The 15,292-nt window shown below is 41.4% G+C and overlaps 1 protein-coding gene across 1 annotated transcript in view; it reads right to left on the bottom strand.

The window, feature by feature from the left end:
* TMBIM4 (transmembrane BAX inhibitor motif containing 4) overlaps positions 1–15,292 on the bottom strand; it is a 572,035-nt gene that overhangs the window by 90,225 nt on the left and 466,518 nt on the right. Inside the window, exon 4 of the mRNA XM_044088052.1 lies at positions 5,643–5,688. Coding sequence (XP_043943987.1) covers positions 5,643–5,688 — 46 coding nt within the window. The remainder of the gene's footprint in view (positions 1–5,642; positions 5,689–15,292) is intronic.

Here is a 15,292-nt window from a genome sequence, read left to right as displayed (position 1 = left end):
ACCAATGCCAAAATGGGGACTGGAGGGGAAACATCAGAGTAAAGATGGAAGGGATTCTTCTCAAGCAATCCTAGGCACTGATGGGACATAAGAGGACAACATATCAAGCATGGGCTTAAACAAAAGCTGACATCATCCTCTCCCAATCAAAAGGTGTAGGATTCTTAAGGGACCTGTAGGATTGGTGGGAAGAGGCAGAAGCTGGTGTGTAGACAGAAGCCTAGACAATTCCTTTTCTGAGAGAAACTGACAGCTCTACATCTTGGCACCAAATATGAAATTCCTGAAGAGTCTTGATGGGAAGGAGAAGCTGACCAGACTGAGGCAGTCACCGAGGAAGGATCAGTCCAAGAGGTGACACAGTCCTGGGAGTCTTTGTTGGGGGCAGCTTGTCCAACACAGCAACAATATCCAGCTTACACTTCTCCTTCCTTTTTCTCTGTCTTGAAAACTCTAGTTGAGTCATCTATGGCTGGTTTCTCCACTGATGACAAGTCTGGAAACAAGGGACCTTTTACCATCAATGTATTTGGGCCCTGTAGGAGGACTCTGGACCACAATATCTGCATTTCTTAAAATGTGACTTTGTGTCTTTCTCCAGTTAGGCATAACATCACCAATACAGACAAAGTAGTAGAGCTAAACAAAATGCCTACAACTAAACATCAGTATAGCCTTAGAATAAAAACCTATGAAAGGAAATGCCTTTCCTCTGTGCTTTTTTCCCTTTTAATATAAAAATATAGAGGGGAAGGGTATGATATGGCAAAAGTAGAGGCGGGGGAAAACGGCAGAGATCAAGGACCAAAGATTAGAACTGCTATCCAGATCATGAAAAGTAAGAGCAGCCAAGAATTTTCACTTACTTGTCACTAAAAACACTAAATAATACCTCTACAGCTCAGGCTCCTTCCAGAGTTGTCAAAGCTACAATGACAGCAATGAGATCTAGAGCATCTCCTCAGGGCAGGGAACTTTAGCTTGTGAGGAGATTAGCTGCTGAACGAAAGAGGTACTAAAGGTGACAAATCTTGATTTTACAGTGTCTGGACAAGACCAGACGGAAACATCTTGTTTTCTACACTTTACAATACACTCTTCTTAGTTAAGAGCTAAAAGGGTATTTTGATCCTACAGTCAGACAGTCAATCAGTCATCCGGTCATTTATTGACCATCAGTAAAGGAAACTGAAATTAAAAGTCTTGTTCAGAAGTTTGGCTGACTAAACACCACTTCAGATTAAGACTTATTAAAACTAAGGTGGTATTCATTGAACCAGATATACTGGTATAGATTAAATCAAGATCAAGAACACATGATATCTAATTCATTTTGTCTCATTATGGTGCACTTACAGATAAAAATAAACATTTGTTAACAAATACACATTAAACTTCATAATGCAATTAAACAGACACAGCAATAAACATTTCATCTTCAAAATGTATGACCATTCTTCCAGTCTGCACAAACTACGAATATAGTCATTCAATATGATAAATTAATACAATAAGTATCAAAGGAAAACAATTTTCAATACATTATCACGCAGGATGCAGATATTGAAACAAAAACCATAAATGTAACCCATAAATCCCATAAGATGAATGATTACTCCTCAGAATTACCTTTTACTGGATGACTTGTTTTTGTTTTGTTTTTCAGACTTCTTTTACTGTATTTTATTTCAGAATTATATTTTATTGTATAGCTTGAATGTTATATTTCTTTTTCTCTTACCCCTACCAAACTGCTACAGTTTGCAACCAACACAGATCAAGACTTGGCTCTGAGTTTGAGCTGTGGAAGGCACACACTACAGAGGCACATTATTTTTCACACAAGAACAGATGAAGATACAGGCCATTACTTTCACTTCAGTGCACAGATGTGTGTGTGTGTGTGTGTGTGTGTGTGTGTGTGTGTGTGTGTGTGTGTGTGTGTGTGTGTGTGTGTGTGTGTCTGTGTGTGCGTGTGTCACAAAGCATAGAAAGCACTGTATTCCCGATAAACCACTACAATACATCCTCAGAAAGGCAGCAAAGGAAGAAAAATACAGTCAATTTTAAAATTCTACAGGAAGGTTTACAACACCAGTGAGGCAGTGTTGACACTATCTATACATGACTCAGAATGTACAGCAAGAGGTTTTGCGGTGTTCAGCTCCAGAAGACCTCTATATCTTTTGTGAATTACAAAGACTTCCTTAGTTTCCCATTTGGAGAGGCTACTTATTACAGACTATATCTCTTATAAATGAAATGTCCACTGCTGGGGAACAAGAAGACAGAATGCACTCAATGACTGTCCATATCACAAGTCCACATCTGAAACTGTTGTCAGTTCCTTTGTCTCCTTCAGACTCTGAAGAGTCTGACTCTCTCTCTCTCTCATAGGATCATAGGAGGTTACTAGGCTAATGGCCCTGGGGGCCTTACAAGCCTAGCCAAGAGTTTATCCCCAAAAATAAACCTCAGTCAGCAACTGTCACCCCTGTCAATGAGGGACACAGGTGGAACCCCTAGGACGGACTTGTGGTTTCCTATCCACTCATCAAGGATGCGATGGAAGAGGGTCAACAAGATGCTCTGTTTGACATGTATGGGAAGTCTATTCCAGAGACTGGGCAGCCTCTGGGAGACAAACCTGTCTCTCCAACAGGTTTTGTTAATGTCACATATTAGGTTCAGGCCTTTTGAGCAGGTAGTGCGTGAGGAGTTAGACTTACGGATATGGAGCATCTCTAGTAGGGCAGGGTCCGAGATTGCCTTGTAGGCGAGACACAGACTATCCCTCAGCAATCTGTATGATACCGAGTAGAGTGATAGTGATTTGAGCCTGTCTGTATAGGACAGGTGTTGGAGGCCATGGATTCTCTTTATGAGGTATTTCACTGGCCTTTCCAGTTGGTGCAGACATCCCAAAAGGGGTGTTATACTCAATTACTGATCTAATGAGGGAGGAGTATAGAGAGGTAATAACCTCCTTTTATCTGGATGCAATCCCTTTACTTATGAGATGAACCAAGTAAAAGGCTTTTCTGACCACTGCTGCTACATGATGGTCAAATGTGAGGTTATCAACCTAAGTGACCAGGTCTCTCACCACAGGTTGTGTGCTTAGGGGGTTGCCGTTGATGTAGTAATTAGTAGGGGTCGTGTTTTTGCCGAATGGTATGATGATACTTTTTTTTGCATTTAGCTTGAGGCCATGACTTTGGCACCAGTCATTAGCTGCTGTGAGACTCTCTTGCAGTATGTTAACATCATCCGAGGAGTCAATGACAGCATCCAACTTACAGTCACTGGCACTCGTGGTCAGCCACAGGCCTTTTGTCTTTGCCTGTACCTCTGAGAAATAGATGCCAAACAGTAGGGGTCCCAAGACAGATCCCTGGGGAACCCCACTACTGACAGTTCTGCATCACAGGTGGAGGTGCCTATTTTGACTTTGAGGGTCCTGTCAGTGAGACATTTGGCCACCAACCTGATAAGATAGGGATTTACGCCAAGTTGTGTTAGCTTTTCAATGACGCCCGAGTTGGGGATTATGTCAAAGGTCTTCAGCAAGTCAAGGTAACCTGTATGTACTGACTTTCCCTCATCCAGGGCCTTGGTGACAGTCTCAAAGAAGTCAACCAGGTTCAACAAGCAAGATTTGTCCTTGAGGAATCCGGACTGGGTGGGGTCAACTGCTTGGAGATTGCCTATGCCCTTGTTTATGAGATCCATAATAATACGCTCCATGGCTTTACAGATCAGACTTGTCAAGCTAATGGGATGATAGTTTACAGGGTCAGTAGTGGCACCCCCTTCGTGCAAGGAGATGATAATGGCGGTTCTCCACTCTGCTGGAATGAAGCCAGTACTTAGGCTGTGGTTGAATAGGGTGCACAATGGCAAAGCCAGTTCTTGCTGGAGATGGTGCAGAATACATTCTGGGATACTATCAGGTCCCATGGAAGCTGTGTTTTTTGCCTTGGATAGGGTCTGTAACACTTGATCTACAGAGATGTGAGGTGCGGGACAAGTATCGGGGATGTGGAAAGGGCCTTTCGGGGGGACAGGTGGTGAAGTTTGCGCTGGACCTATCTGCTAGCATGTTGGCTAAGTCAACAGGATTAGTGTAAGTAACCTCTTTCAGAAGACATGCCTCTTCTTCTCATGAGGTTGGGCAACACCTGAAATGGAAGGCTGTACCTGGCCTACAGGTTCTTGAAAAAGGAAAAAAAAAATCCTCAGCTATTTTCTGCCAGTCCTGGAAAGGAACTTAGTCAGAGGACCTAATTTGTGTCTGTTTTTCAAATAGTGGCAAGATATGCAAAATGGTATTCATCCAATCATCAGAACTCTCTCCCAGTCACAGGGGAAAGCAAAACCTTAGAAGCCAGGACTAAATGCTAAGAATATTTCTTTCATTTCTTTGATTAGAGGATTCCACTTGAACTATGAAAACATGAGTTTCCCCATCTCCTGATGTAATGACAAAATGGGCATCAAATACGGCCAAATGGAACTTGTGCCCAGACCAACTGTGGGTATAACAACTTCAACATGAAAGGATGGGCTTACAACAAAGAGGATGGCAGCCTCCTAGGAGGCAATGTCCAGGGCCTCTGTAGTACCAAATATAAGGGCCAGAGGTTCCTCAGGCACTTCAACAGAGCCAACACCTTCAGGCCTCAGAGGGTCAGCCAGCAGGGATAAGTCATCTCTGGCCACCCATTTATCCCTCACATTGCTGGAATACCTCTCCTTGTGTTTCTTTCACATTTTAGAGGGGATGACAGAAGAAGAAGTCAACTGCTAGGAGTCGTACAATATTGTAATCTGGTGGGAAAGAGCATCTAGCTTCTATTTAAGAGTGGAGAACTTTCTGCCTCCTCCTTTTGGTTTCTTGTTAAAACTAACACAAAAGTCATAGGATGACATATTATGGGAGGACCTTAGACAAAAAATACTCTGGGAATGAAAGTTCCTCTAGAGGATTCGGCACCCAGACAAACATCTATTTTCTTTATCATGGACAAACATACTACGCTAAAGCTATCAATGCCTGCATATTCAGCAAACAGCAAAACACCAAAAAACACAAAAGCAGTATAACTAACCATAAGGAAAGAGAAAACTTTTCTCAGTAGGATACTTCTTTTCCCAGCTCTCAATCAAGACTGGAAACACCAGAAGACAGAATGGATGACAAACTGTACTGGCATCAGTCTCTAATTTCTCCAAATCTTTTGGGTTTCAAATACCACGATGGGAATGGACCCCATTCCTAAGTCAAAGTATGATTAAAGTAAACTAAATTAGTATTGTTTCAATCTTTGATGTCAGCCAAAAGTGCTCTTCACAGAACCTGCAATGTGCCCAGTAATAACTCCTTCTGCAATTAAAATGAACTGATTATGGTGTAGGTTGATACCCTGTTTATACTGCATATACCCCACAATGTCCCTTGGGAGGTGGCATCAGCTCATGTGGGGAGACTGATGCTAAGCTCTCAATGTTGGGCCAAACACTGGAGCCATATAATTTACAAGTTAAATCACTTGCCAATACATCAGATACAGTAACAAATATTCCAATTGAGTTATGCAATCTCTTTTCTTGCCTCTGAACAGAAATAGAACACTACTTACTTTCAAAAAGCCTGCGATGATCAAAATCCATAGACAAGTAAAAAGCCTGCAAAACAAACAAACTGATATTTAACCAGTCTACCTATGATAGAAAAGTTAAAAAAGAAAAAAGTATGAAATTTCTGTGGTAAAGGTGGTGTCGTTTTACCAGTTTTAAAACTACTTTATAGGTTAATACAATCATACTAAAATGCTGCCAAACATACTTTGCTGATAACTAATATAAATGTATGTCTGCAAATGAAAAACATCACTGTTACTCTATTCTGCCAGATACACAAACACATGCATTTAGCAGTTCAGCATTGTGAAGGGACTTGAATTGCACTCATCTCACTTAACTACACCTCTAGACAGGAAAGCTTTGTTCTTACAAGCGCCAAACATTTCTTCATTACAAAAGGATTTTAAGGTAGAAAGGCTCAATTTATTGGTCATCTACTCAACAGTACTGTCTCTTCATTTTATGTCACTCTAAAGACTGTAGTTTTTAATTTATACTCAGTAAACAAGAAACCATAGCACCAGTTTCAATGAACCTCCATCCAGTGAGACATCAAAACTATCAGGCCATATGTGACACCAGGGAAATACTGCCAGCCCAGTTATCTGGAATTTTGTAAATAATCATATGTCATTTATGAATATTAATATGATTCATATGCTTGTCTTACAAATGTAAGGTAACTATATGTTATGTGTATATTAAACTACTGGTGCAGAAGTGTGTGTAAAGTACTGAGCTAAAATGCAACCACAGTATACCCTACTGGAAAAGAACATAAATGTATATAAACTATATACATGTGCAAATGTTTGTTTTAATAGTAGAAGCTGGAACATACAGAGTTAACTTGCAAAACTTCAAAAAATTAAGTGAATTGTTTTACGATTGTGTTATCTCAGTTTCAGGGCAGCAAGCAGACACAATGTCTAGAGCTAGAGGTTTTCCTACCATCTGGGAACAAAAATAACTAATAGGTTTCAAATGTAAAAGTGTTTAATTGTTTTATGATTTCCAGTTCTAGGCAAACATCTGAGAAATATGCATTTTTCACAGAGAAATGTTAAATTTTGTTAAGTTTCTGTTAGCCTAGGAACTGAAGGCAGGTGACAAAGAGTGATGTCATCCGAGCTAACCCAGTAGTAATGTTAATTATTAATTTAAGAACTCTCTCAGAGAAAGTTTGTACATTTTGTATCTTGTCTTGGACCTAGAAAGATTCACTAAGCACTTCTGCCTGCGTGTTGCTCTTTATGTTATTTAGGGCATGGTATCTTTTAGACATAGATAGGAATATAGTAAAAATTACTTTAGAAGTTTTCTGTATTTATTTGAGATTGTCCTGCAATGTTGTTTTAAAATATTTCCTGTGATTCTGAACTCTGTAGTTACTGTGCTGTTTGGGTATTGTTCTTTCATTTACTATTAAATATATTTAAACCTTTTAATTGTGACTGGCTTGTTTAGATATATTGAAGCTCTGAGAGTACTTGCATATGTATTTGGTGACACTATACAGGCCACTCCTAAATAGCCTTGAAAGTCTTGGTCACACTTACCATTTTGATAATAGTAACATTACACAGTGGGATTGATCACCCTTTGTAAGGGCCTTAAAGTAGTTGATAAGTAGTGGCTGATGGCAGGTAGTACTACCTTACAGTATGGGCAGAAGGGAGCATAGCTAGTAAACCTGTGTCAGCCCTTCCCAGGTGTGTGTTTGTGTATAAATCAAATCTCAAAGTGTGTGTGTTAGCTACTTGGGCAGGGATACGAAGCACTGGTCGATAGAGAGGGTGCTGGAGGTTTTGGCTTGGCCACTCAGCTGAGATCTCAACCCTATAGCTGTGCAAGTGGGGAGTCTTATTGGGGATCTGGAGAAATCAGCGCCAGACTGACTGTGACCTCTGTGTGCTCTTACTTGTCATCTGCCCAATGCATATTCCCCTCATTAGTGCTAGTGTTAAGGATTGCGGCTCCTTGATTACTGGGCCAGTGCAGGGGCGTCACATATTAATTGTATGGCAGTGGTGGGACAGCCACATAACATATTAATTGGCTTGTAGTGGTGTGGATATTGAATTTCTGTAACCTGTGTACAGTGGTCACTGAAGGTGTTTGTACCCTCAATCAGCCATGCAGTGAACATTCAGAGTTCATATCACAATTGTTTTATTTATTTATTTTTTGTTAGCTTGGTTAGTCAGGGAGAGCAGGCAAGCATGTCAGCAGGGGAGTATGGCAAGCTGACAAGGAGACAGTTGGTTGAGATGTGCCAGGCTAAAGGACTGGTGCATGCCAACCTGACTAAAGCAGACATGATTGCAACTTTAATCACAGCTGGATCACAGAATAGCAACCAGCAGGACAATCAGACTGGCCTGGAGTTAGACTTGAGTTGGAGGCGAAGTGTTTGGAAATAGAAGTAGCAGAGAGACTGAGACATCTGGAGGATGAGAAGAATTAGAGGCAAGAGGCAACATGAAAAGGAGATGCTGACTCTTCGCCAGAGTCATGGAGGTAATGGGGAAGGGAGTAACTGAACCCCAGAAGCAGCAAAGGTCAGTAAATTTCTTCCACAACATACAGAGGGGGAATAATGTTAATAGTTTCATTCATATGTTTGAGAGAGTATGTAAACAGTATAATGTTGACCAAGGGCTCTGGGTATGCTTCCTGACACCCTTACTCCATGGTAAAGCTGTAACCACTACTTCTAAACTGTCTGATACTGACTGTTTAAATTATAATGTTGTAAAGAACTGTTTGCTAGAATGTTTTAAGTTAACACCCGATGCTTATAGGAAAAAGTTTTGTGAGCATAGACACAAGGCAGATGAAAGTATGTGTGTGAATATGTTGCTGAACTAAGCACTTATTAACACTGGTGGGTGGTGGGTGAGTGGATGTCAGATCACCATGTTTGAAGGGCTGGCAGACCTTTTGGTGAGGGAACAAGCCCTTAGTACTTTGCCTGAGAACATGAAAATCTGGTTAGCTGACAGACATTGCAATACTGTAGATGAGCTGAGGAAGAAGGAAGCCCTATACCTAGCAAGCAGGGCATCACTGCACAGGAAAGGAACACCCAGTGCTGCTCATTGGTCTAAGGGAACCCATGGTGGGCAGCCCACACTGCCCCAACAGAGTCTGTCAGTAGCAGGGGAAGTCACTAGTCCAGGTACACGTCCAGGACCAAAGGTTAAATGTTTTAAATGCAACCAGTGGGGCCATGCAACATATAGATGTCCATGGAGACAAGGTGGGGAAAAAAGGTGGGAGAGCCAGTAAGTGGGAATGACAAAATGCCAACAGTGGGTTGTCTCGAGACAACAAGGGTACCAAACTACCAAAGAGGCTATATCCTATCTTATTGAAAGGGAAAGAGCCATGGCTAAAAGAGAGACAGCCTCTGACCTAACAATTGTGAAGCCTGCAATGGTAACAGAGGAGCACTACTTGCTATGGCAGTCTACTCCAGTCAGAGCTTTAGGAGGAACTCCATTCCAAATACCTTTGGCTAGGGATCACCTTGATTGGGAGAGTGGAAAAGGAAGCCAGCAAATACACGTGTTTGAGGATATCCCTGCAGATGTCCTGACAGGGAATGACTCTGACAATGCAATACCGTGTATGCATGCAGTTACATGTAGTCAGGCTTGGAGACAAGCATGTGGATCTGGTAGGTTGGGGAAGACCCATATAGACTGCACACTTGCAGCCAGGACTGGTGAGGTGGTTACTTCAGAGAAAGCTACCCTGTAGCAGTGAGACTGAAAGTGAGCCACAGCTGCTTCTGGGTACTGATGTTCCCTTGGACAGAGTGACTGCAAGGGCAGAGGTGAGTAGTAGTACCCAGGCTGACAGTGAGGCACCTCTGTCAGAGGATACCAGACTTCCTGTGGAAGGGGAGCTGGGAAGGGTTACAAAAAGAGAGCTGAGACAGGTTCAGCTCTCAGACCCTACATTACAAGGCCTGAGGGAGGTAGCTAGTGAGGCACCTGATTCTCAAGGGAAGGGGGAATCTGTATACTGGGACAAAGGTTTATGTATAGAGAGTGGACCCCTGAGGGAGGGCTAGAGGGTGAGAGAATACAGCAGTTGGTAATGCCCAGAGCCTACCATCTGGCACTTCTAACCATAGGCCATGATATTCCCTCAGCAGGTCTTATTGGCATAAAATGTAAAAACAGATGTATTATGCAGAACTTTTATTGGCCTGGGATTTCCAGAGATGTAACAGGGTACTACAGGACCTGTGAGCAGTGCCCAAAGGTAGGAAAAGGCAGGAGACCAGGTGAAAGCTCATTTGATGCCTTTGCCTGTGATTGAGGAGCCATTTCAGAGGGTAGCTATGGATACTGTGAAGCCTCTGAGTACCCCAAGTTCCACAGGGAAAAAGTATATCCTAGTGGTAGTAGATTATGCTATCAGATACCCTCAGGCAGTGGTTCTGTCTTCCATTGAGGCAGAAAAGGTGGCAAATGCTTTGTTAGAGATTTTCAGTAGGGTAGGTTTCCCAAAAGAAATACTGAATGACAGAGGTGCCAATTTCATGTCAGATCTGCTGGCTTGTCTGTGGAAGTACTCTGGAGTGAAGCACCTAAAGACCAGCCCCTACCATCCCCAGACTAATGATCTTGTTGAGAGGTTAAACTCTACACTCAAGACGATGCTACAGGCATTTGCAGAATAGTTTAAGAGGGACTGGGACAGATATTTGCCCCATCTGTTGTTTGCTTACAGAATGGTGCCCCAAGAATCCATAGGTTTTTCACCTTTTGAGTTGCTGTATAGGCACAGGGTGAGGGGGACCTCTACATTTGATTCGAGATGACTGGGAGGGTGAGTGTGAATCCCACAAGGAGTCTGTTGTAGTGTATGTCCTAAACCGCAGGACAAAGCTCAGGGAACTCATGGGCTTGGCCCAGGGGGACCTGGCAGAAGCCCAACAGCAGAAAAAGGTCTGGTATGACAGGAATGCTCGCGCTAAAGAGTATGCTGTAGGGCAGCAGGTAATGGTTCTCATTCCTGTCAGACACAACAAGTTGCAGGCAGCTTGGGTGGGACCCTATAAGGTGGTAAGGAAGCCAGTGATGTTAACTACATGGTAAAACTGCTAGACAGGAGGCAGGGGTACACATTGCACCATGTTAACATGATGAATCTTACCATGACAGGGAGGTCCTTGTGCTAAGTATTTGCAGTACAAACCAGGACAATCCCAAATTACTATGGTGGAGCCTAGGGTTGCAGGCATATGATGGGAAGGTGCAGTTCAGTACTGGGGTCAGCAATGAAAAGGCAGCTGGAATCCCATGACAGGGCGTGGAGTAAGGTATCTCCAGATGGGCTCAACCCTCTCAAGCAAAGTTTCTCAAGGGTCAGGTTTCTCAAGAGTCACTTTACAAACTAGCTTGAGTTTGTGGGGAGGGGAAAAATGTGACATCAGAGAAATATTGCCAGCCCAGTTATCTGGAATTTTGTAAATAACCATATGTCATTTGTGAATATTAATATGATTCATATGCTTGTCTTACAAATGTAAGAGAACTATATGTTATGTGTATATTAAACTACTGGTGCAGAAGTGTGTGTAAAGTACTGAGCGAAAATGTCACCACAGTGCACCCTTCCTGGAAAAGAACAGAAATGTATATAAACTACAGTGGATACAAAAAGTGTACACACCCCTGTTAAAATGCCAGTTTTTTTGTGATATAAAAAAAAATGAGACCACAATTAGTCATTTCAAAACTTTTTTCCACCTTTAATGTGATCTATTATCTGTACAACTCAATTGAAAAAACAAATCTGTTAGGGGAAAAATATAAAAAATAAATAACGTACAATAAGCTGGTTGCATAAGTGTGCACAGCCTTAAACTAATACTTTGCTGAAGCACCTTTTGATTTAATTACAGCATTCAGTATTCTTGGGTAGGAGCCTATTAGCATGGCACATCTTGACTTGGCAATATTTGCCCACTCTTCCTTGCAAAAGCACTCCAAATCTGTCAGATTACGTGGGCATCTCGTGTACAGCCCTCTTCAGGTCACCCTACAGATTTGCTATTGGATTTAGGTCTGAGCTCTGGTTGGGCCATTGCAAAACTTTAATTTTCTTCTGTTGAAGCCACTCTTTTGTTGATGTGGATGTATGCTTGAGTGTCATTGTCGTGTTTAAAGGTGAAATTCCTCTTCATCTTCAGCTTTCTAGCAGACACCTTAAGATTTTGGGCCAAAAGTGACTGGTATTTGGAACGGTTCATAATTCCCTCCACCTTGACTAAGGCCCCAGTTCCAGCTAAAGAAAAACAACCCCAAAGCATGATACTGCCACCACCATGCTTCACCGTGAGGATGGTGTTCTTTTGGTGATGTGAAATGTTGTTTTTGCACCAAACATACCTTTTGGAATTATGGCCAAAATGTTCAACCTTCATCTCATCAGACCATAACACATTTTCTCACATGCTTTTGGGAGACTTGTATTGTTTTATAAATTTTAGCCTGGCCTGGATGTCTTTCTGTGTAAGAAAAGGCTTCTGTCTTGCAACCCTACCCCATAGTCCAGACATATGGAGAATATGGGAGATTGTTGTCACATAACTTTCTTGGGTGGCGTAAGCCAGGGAACCTTGTTGGCTAGGCTTACATAGGCCCTTGGGCCGACAGCCTAGTACCTACCTATGAACCTATGTAGTACACAACTAGTACTTGCCAGAAATTTCTGCAGCTCCTTCAGTGGTGCTGTAGGTCTCTTGGCAGCCTCCCTGACCAGATTTAGTCTTGTCTTTTCATTAATTTTGGAGGGGTGTCCAGTTCTTTGCAACGTCACTGTTGCCCATATTTTCTCCACTTTTTGATGACTGTCTTCATCATGTTTCATGGTATATCCAATGCTGTGGAATTTCTTTTGTAGCCTTCTCCTGTCTGATACCTTTCAATGAGATCCCTTTGATCCTATGTAAGCTCTCTATGAGCCATGACTTTGTTGTAGCAGGGAACAGAGTAAATGTCAGGAAAATCGTACTAGGACAGCTGAACTTTATTTGGAGTTAATCAGAGTTCTCTTTAATTCATGGCAGGTGTGTACCCAAGAAGACTGAATGCTGTAATTAAATCAAAAGGTGCTTCAACAAAGTATTAGTTTAAGGCTTTGCACACTTGCGCAACCAGCTTATTGTACGTTTTTTATTTTTTATATTTTCTCCCCTAACAGATTTGTTTATTTTTCAATTGAATTGTACAGGTTATAGGTCACATTAAAGATGGGAAAAGTTTTGAAAAGATTTATTATGATCTCAATTTTTTATATCATAAAAACCTGGCATTTTAACAGGGGTGTGTACACTTTTTATATCCACTGTATATACAAATATATACATATATGCAAATGTATATTTTAATAGTAGAAGCTGGAACATACAGAGTTAACTTGCAAAACTTCAAGAAAATAAGTGAATTGTTTTACAATTGTGTTATCTCAGTTGCAGTGCAGCAAGCAGACACAATGTCTAGAGCTATAGGTTTTCCTATTGTCTGGAAACAGAAATAATTACTAGGTTACAAATGTAAAAGTGTTTAATTGTTTTATGACTTCCAGTTCTTGGCAAACATCTGAGACATATGTATTTTTCACAGAGAAATGTTAGACTCTGTTAAGTTTCTGTTAGCCTGGGAGCTGAAGGCAGGTGACAAAGAGTGATGTCATCCAAGCTAACCAAGCAGTAATGTTGACTATTAATTTAAGAACTCTCTCAGAAAAGGACTGTGCATTTTGGATCTTGTCTTGGACCTAGAAACATTCAAACAGCACATCCACCTGCGTGTTGCTCTGTAAGTATGCTATTTAGGGCATAGTGTATTTTAGCTATCGATAGGAATAAAGTAAAGATTAGTTTAGATGTTTTCTGTATTTATTTGAAACTGTCCTGCAATGCTGTTTTAAAATATTTCCTGTGATTCTGAATTCTGTAGTTACTGTGTTGTTTGAGTATTGTCTTGTTCTTTTATTATTTACTATTAAATATATTTAAACCTTTTAATTGTGGCTGGTTTGTTTAGAGATATTTAAGCTCTTAGCATACTTGCATATGTATTTGGTGACATTGTACAGGCTACTCCTAAATAGCCTTGAAAGACTTGGTCCCACTTACCGTTTGGATAATAGTATCATTACACAGCATGATTGGTCACCCTTTATAAGGGCCTTAAAGTATTTGATAAGTAGTGGTTGGTGGCAGCTGGTACTACCTTACAGTCTGGGCAGAAGGGGGCATAGCTAGTAAACCTGTGCCAGCCTTTCCCAGGTGTGTGTTTGTGTATAAATCAAATAAAAAGTGTGTGTGTGTGTCAGCTACTTGGGCAGGGACATGAAGCACTGGTTGGACAGAGAGGGTGCTGGAGGTCTAGGCTTGACCCCTCACCCGAGATCTTAACCCTATATCTGTGCTAGTGGGGAGTCTTATTGGGGATCTGGAGAAAGAGGGAGAAACCAGCCTCAGACTGACTGTGATCTCTGTGTGCTCTTAAGGGAAACTGTACTGTGTGTGTGCACTTGTCATCCTCCCAAATTGTACGTCTCTCACCATTGCCAGTGGTGAGGATTGAGGCGCCTTGATTACTGGGCCAGTGCAGGGGCATCACACCATACTCTAGGTATCCTTTCACACAGGGGCAGAGCTGACTCGATCCAAATCTGCTGCCATCTTTTCAGTAAAATATATTCTGAACTGAGACCTACAACCGACATTCAATGGTCTGCCCAAGCTGTACACCACTTCTACAAGCACAGTAGCTGAGTGTGAAAAATCCCTTCCACAGATGCACTAAATTGTACTTTTTTTAACACTAAACTAGACCAGATTTTAAGTTCTCACAATGTTTTTAAAATATCATTAACTTTACCTTGCTATCTCTACTAACACATCCTATTACTTCACATATATCTCCCAGTACCTATGCTAAAACTCACACACAAATAAATATCCATTACTCTGGCTTACTTAGCCAAAGTATTGAAAAAAAAATACATTTTAAGTACATGCTACATGAGTGATTCAAGGCATTCTGAAAATGACTATGCAAGCCAGGAGTTAACCCTTGTTTAGTATTAGCCACTGACTTGCACAACAAATCCCACCCCAATTTGAGTATTCTTTGTCACTTGGCATACTTGGGAACAAATTTTAAATGACTCAGCTCAACTTTTCAAAAAAGTATGTGTGTGTGTGTGTGTGTGTGTGTGTGTGTGTGTGTGTGTGTGTAATTCTACACTTCTGCACAGTCAGAGAAGTGAAACTATGCAAATAAGCTGTCATTCTTGCACATGGAGTAACACTACACCATAAACTCTCAGAAAACCACACCTCAGTCATGTAGTTATATGCATTGCTACATTGTATCATTACAGTCATCTATATACAACTGTAGGACTGTAACTCCCAATGTTTTTATAATTCTCTACTTAACACTGTGGATTTATTCACGAAACTGCCTATGGGTTATAGTTTGCCAAGGATCTAACTCCAGCTTACAAAGGTTTCAGGGCTTCTTCCAAGCACCCAAACTGTCAGGCAGCATTAGCTGAGTTGACTAAAAGACAAGTTTGGGGGTAAAGCCCTTCGGAGCTTTTCTGTCAG

This window comes from Protopterus annectens, chromosome 11.part0 (assembly GCF_019279795.1).
Source record: "Protopterus annectens isolate FY-2018-M chromosome 11.part0, PAN1.0, whole genome shotgun sequence".
In the NCBI taxonomy this organism is placed as follows: Eukaryota; Metazoa; Chordata; order Ceratodontiformes; family Protopteridae; genus Protopterus; species Protopterus annectens.
Note: the sequence above shows the minus strand (reverse complement) of the source record. Positions and strands in the feature narration are given on the sequence as shown.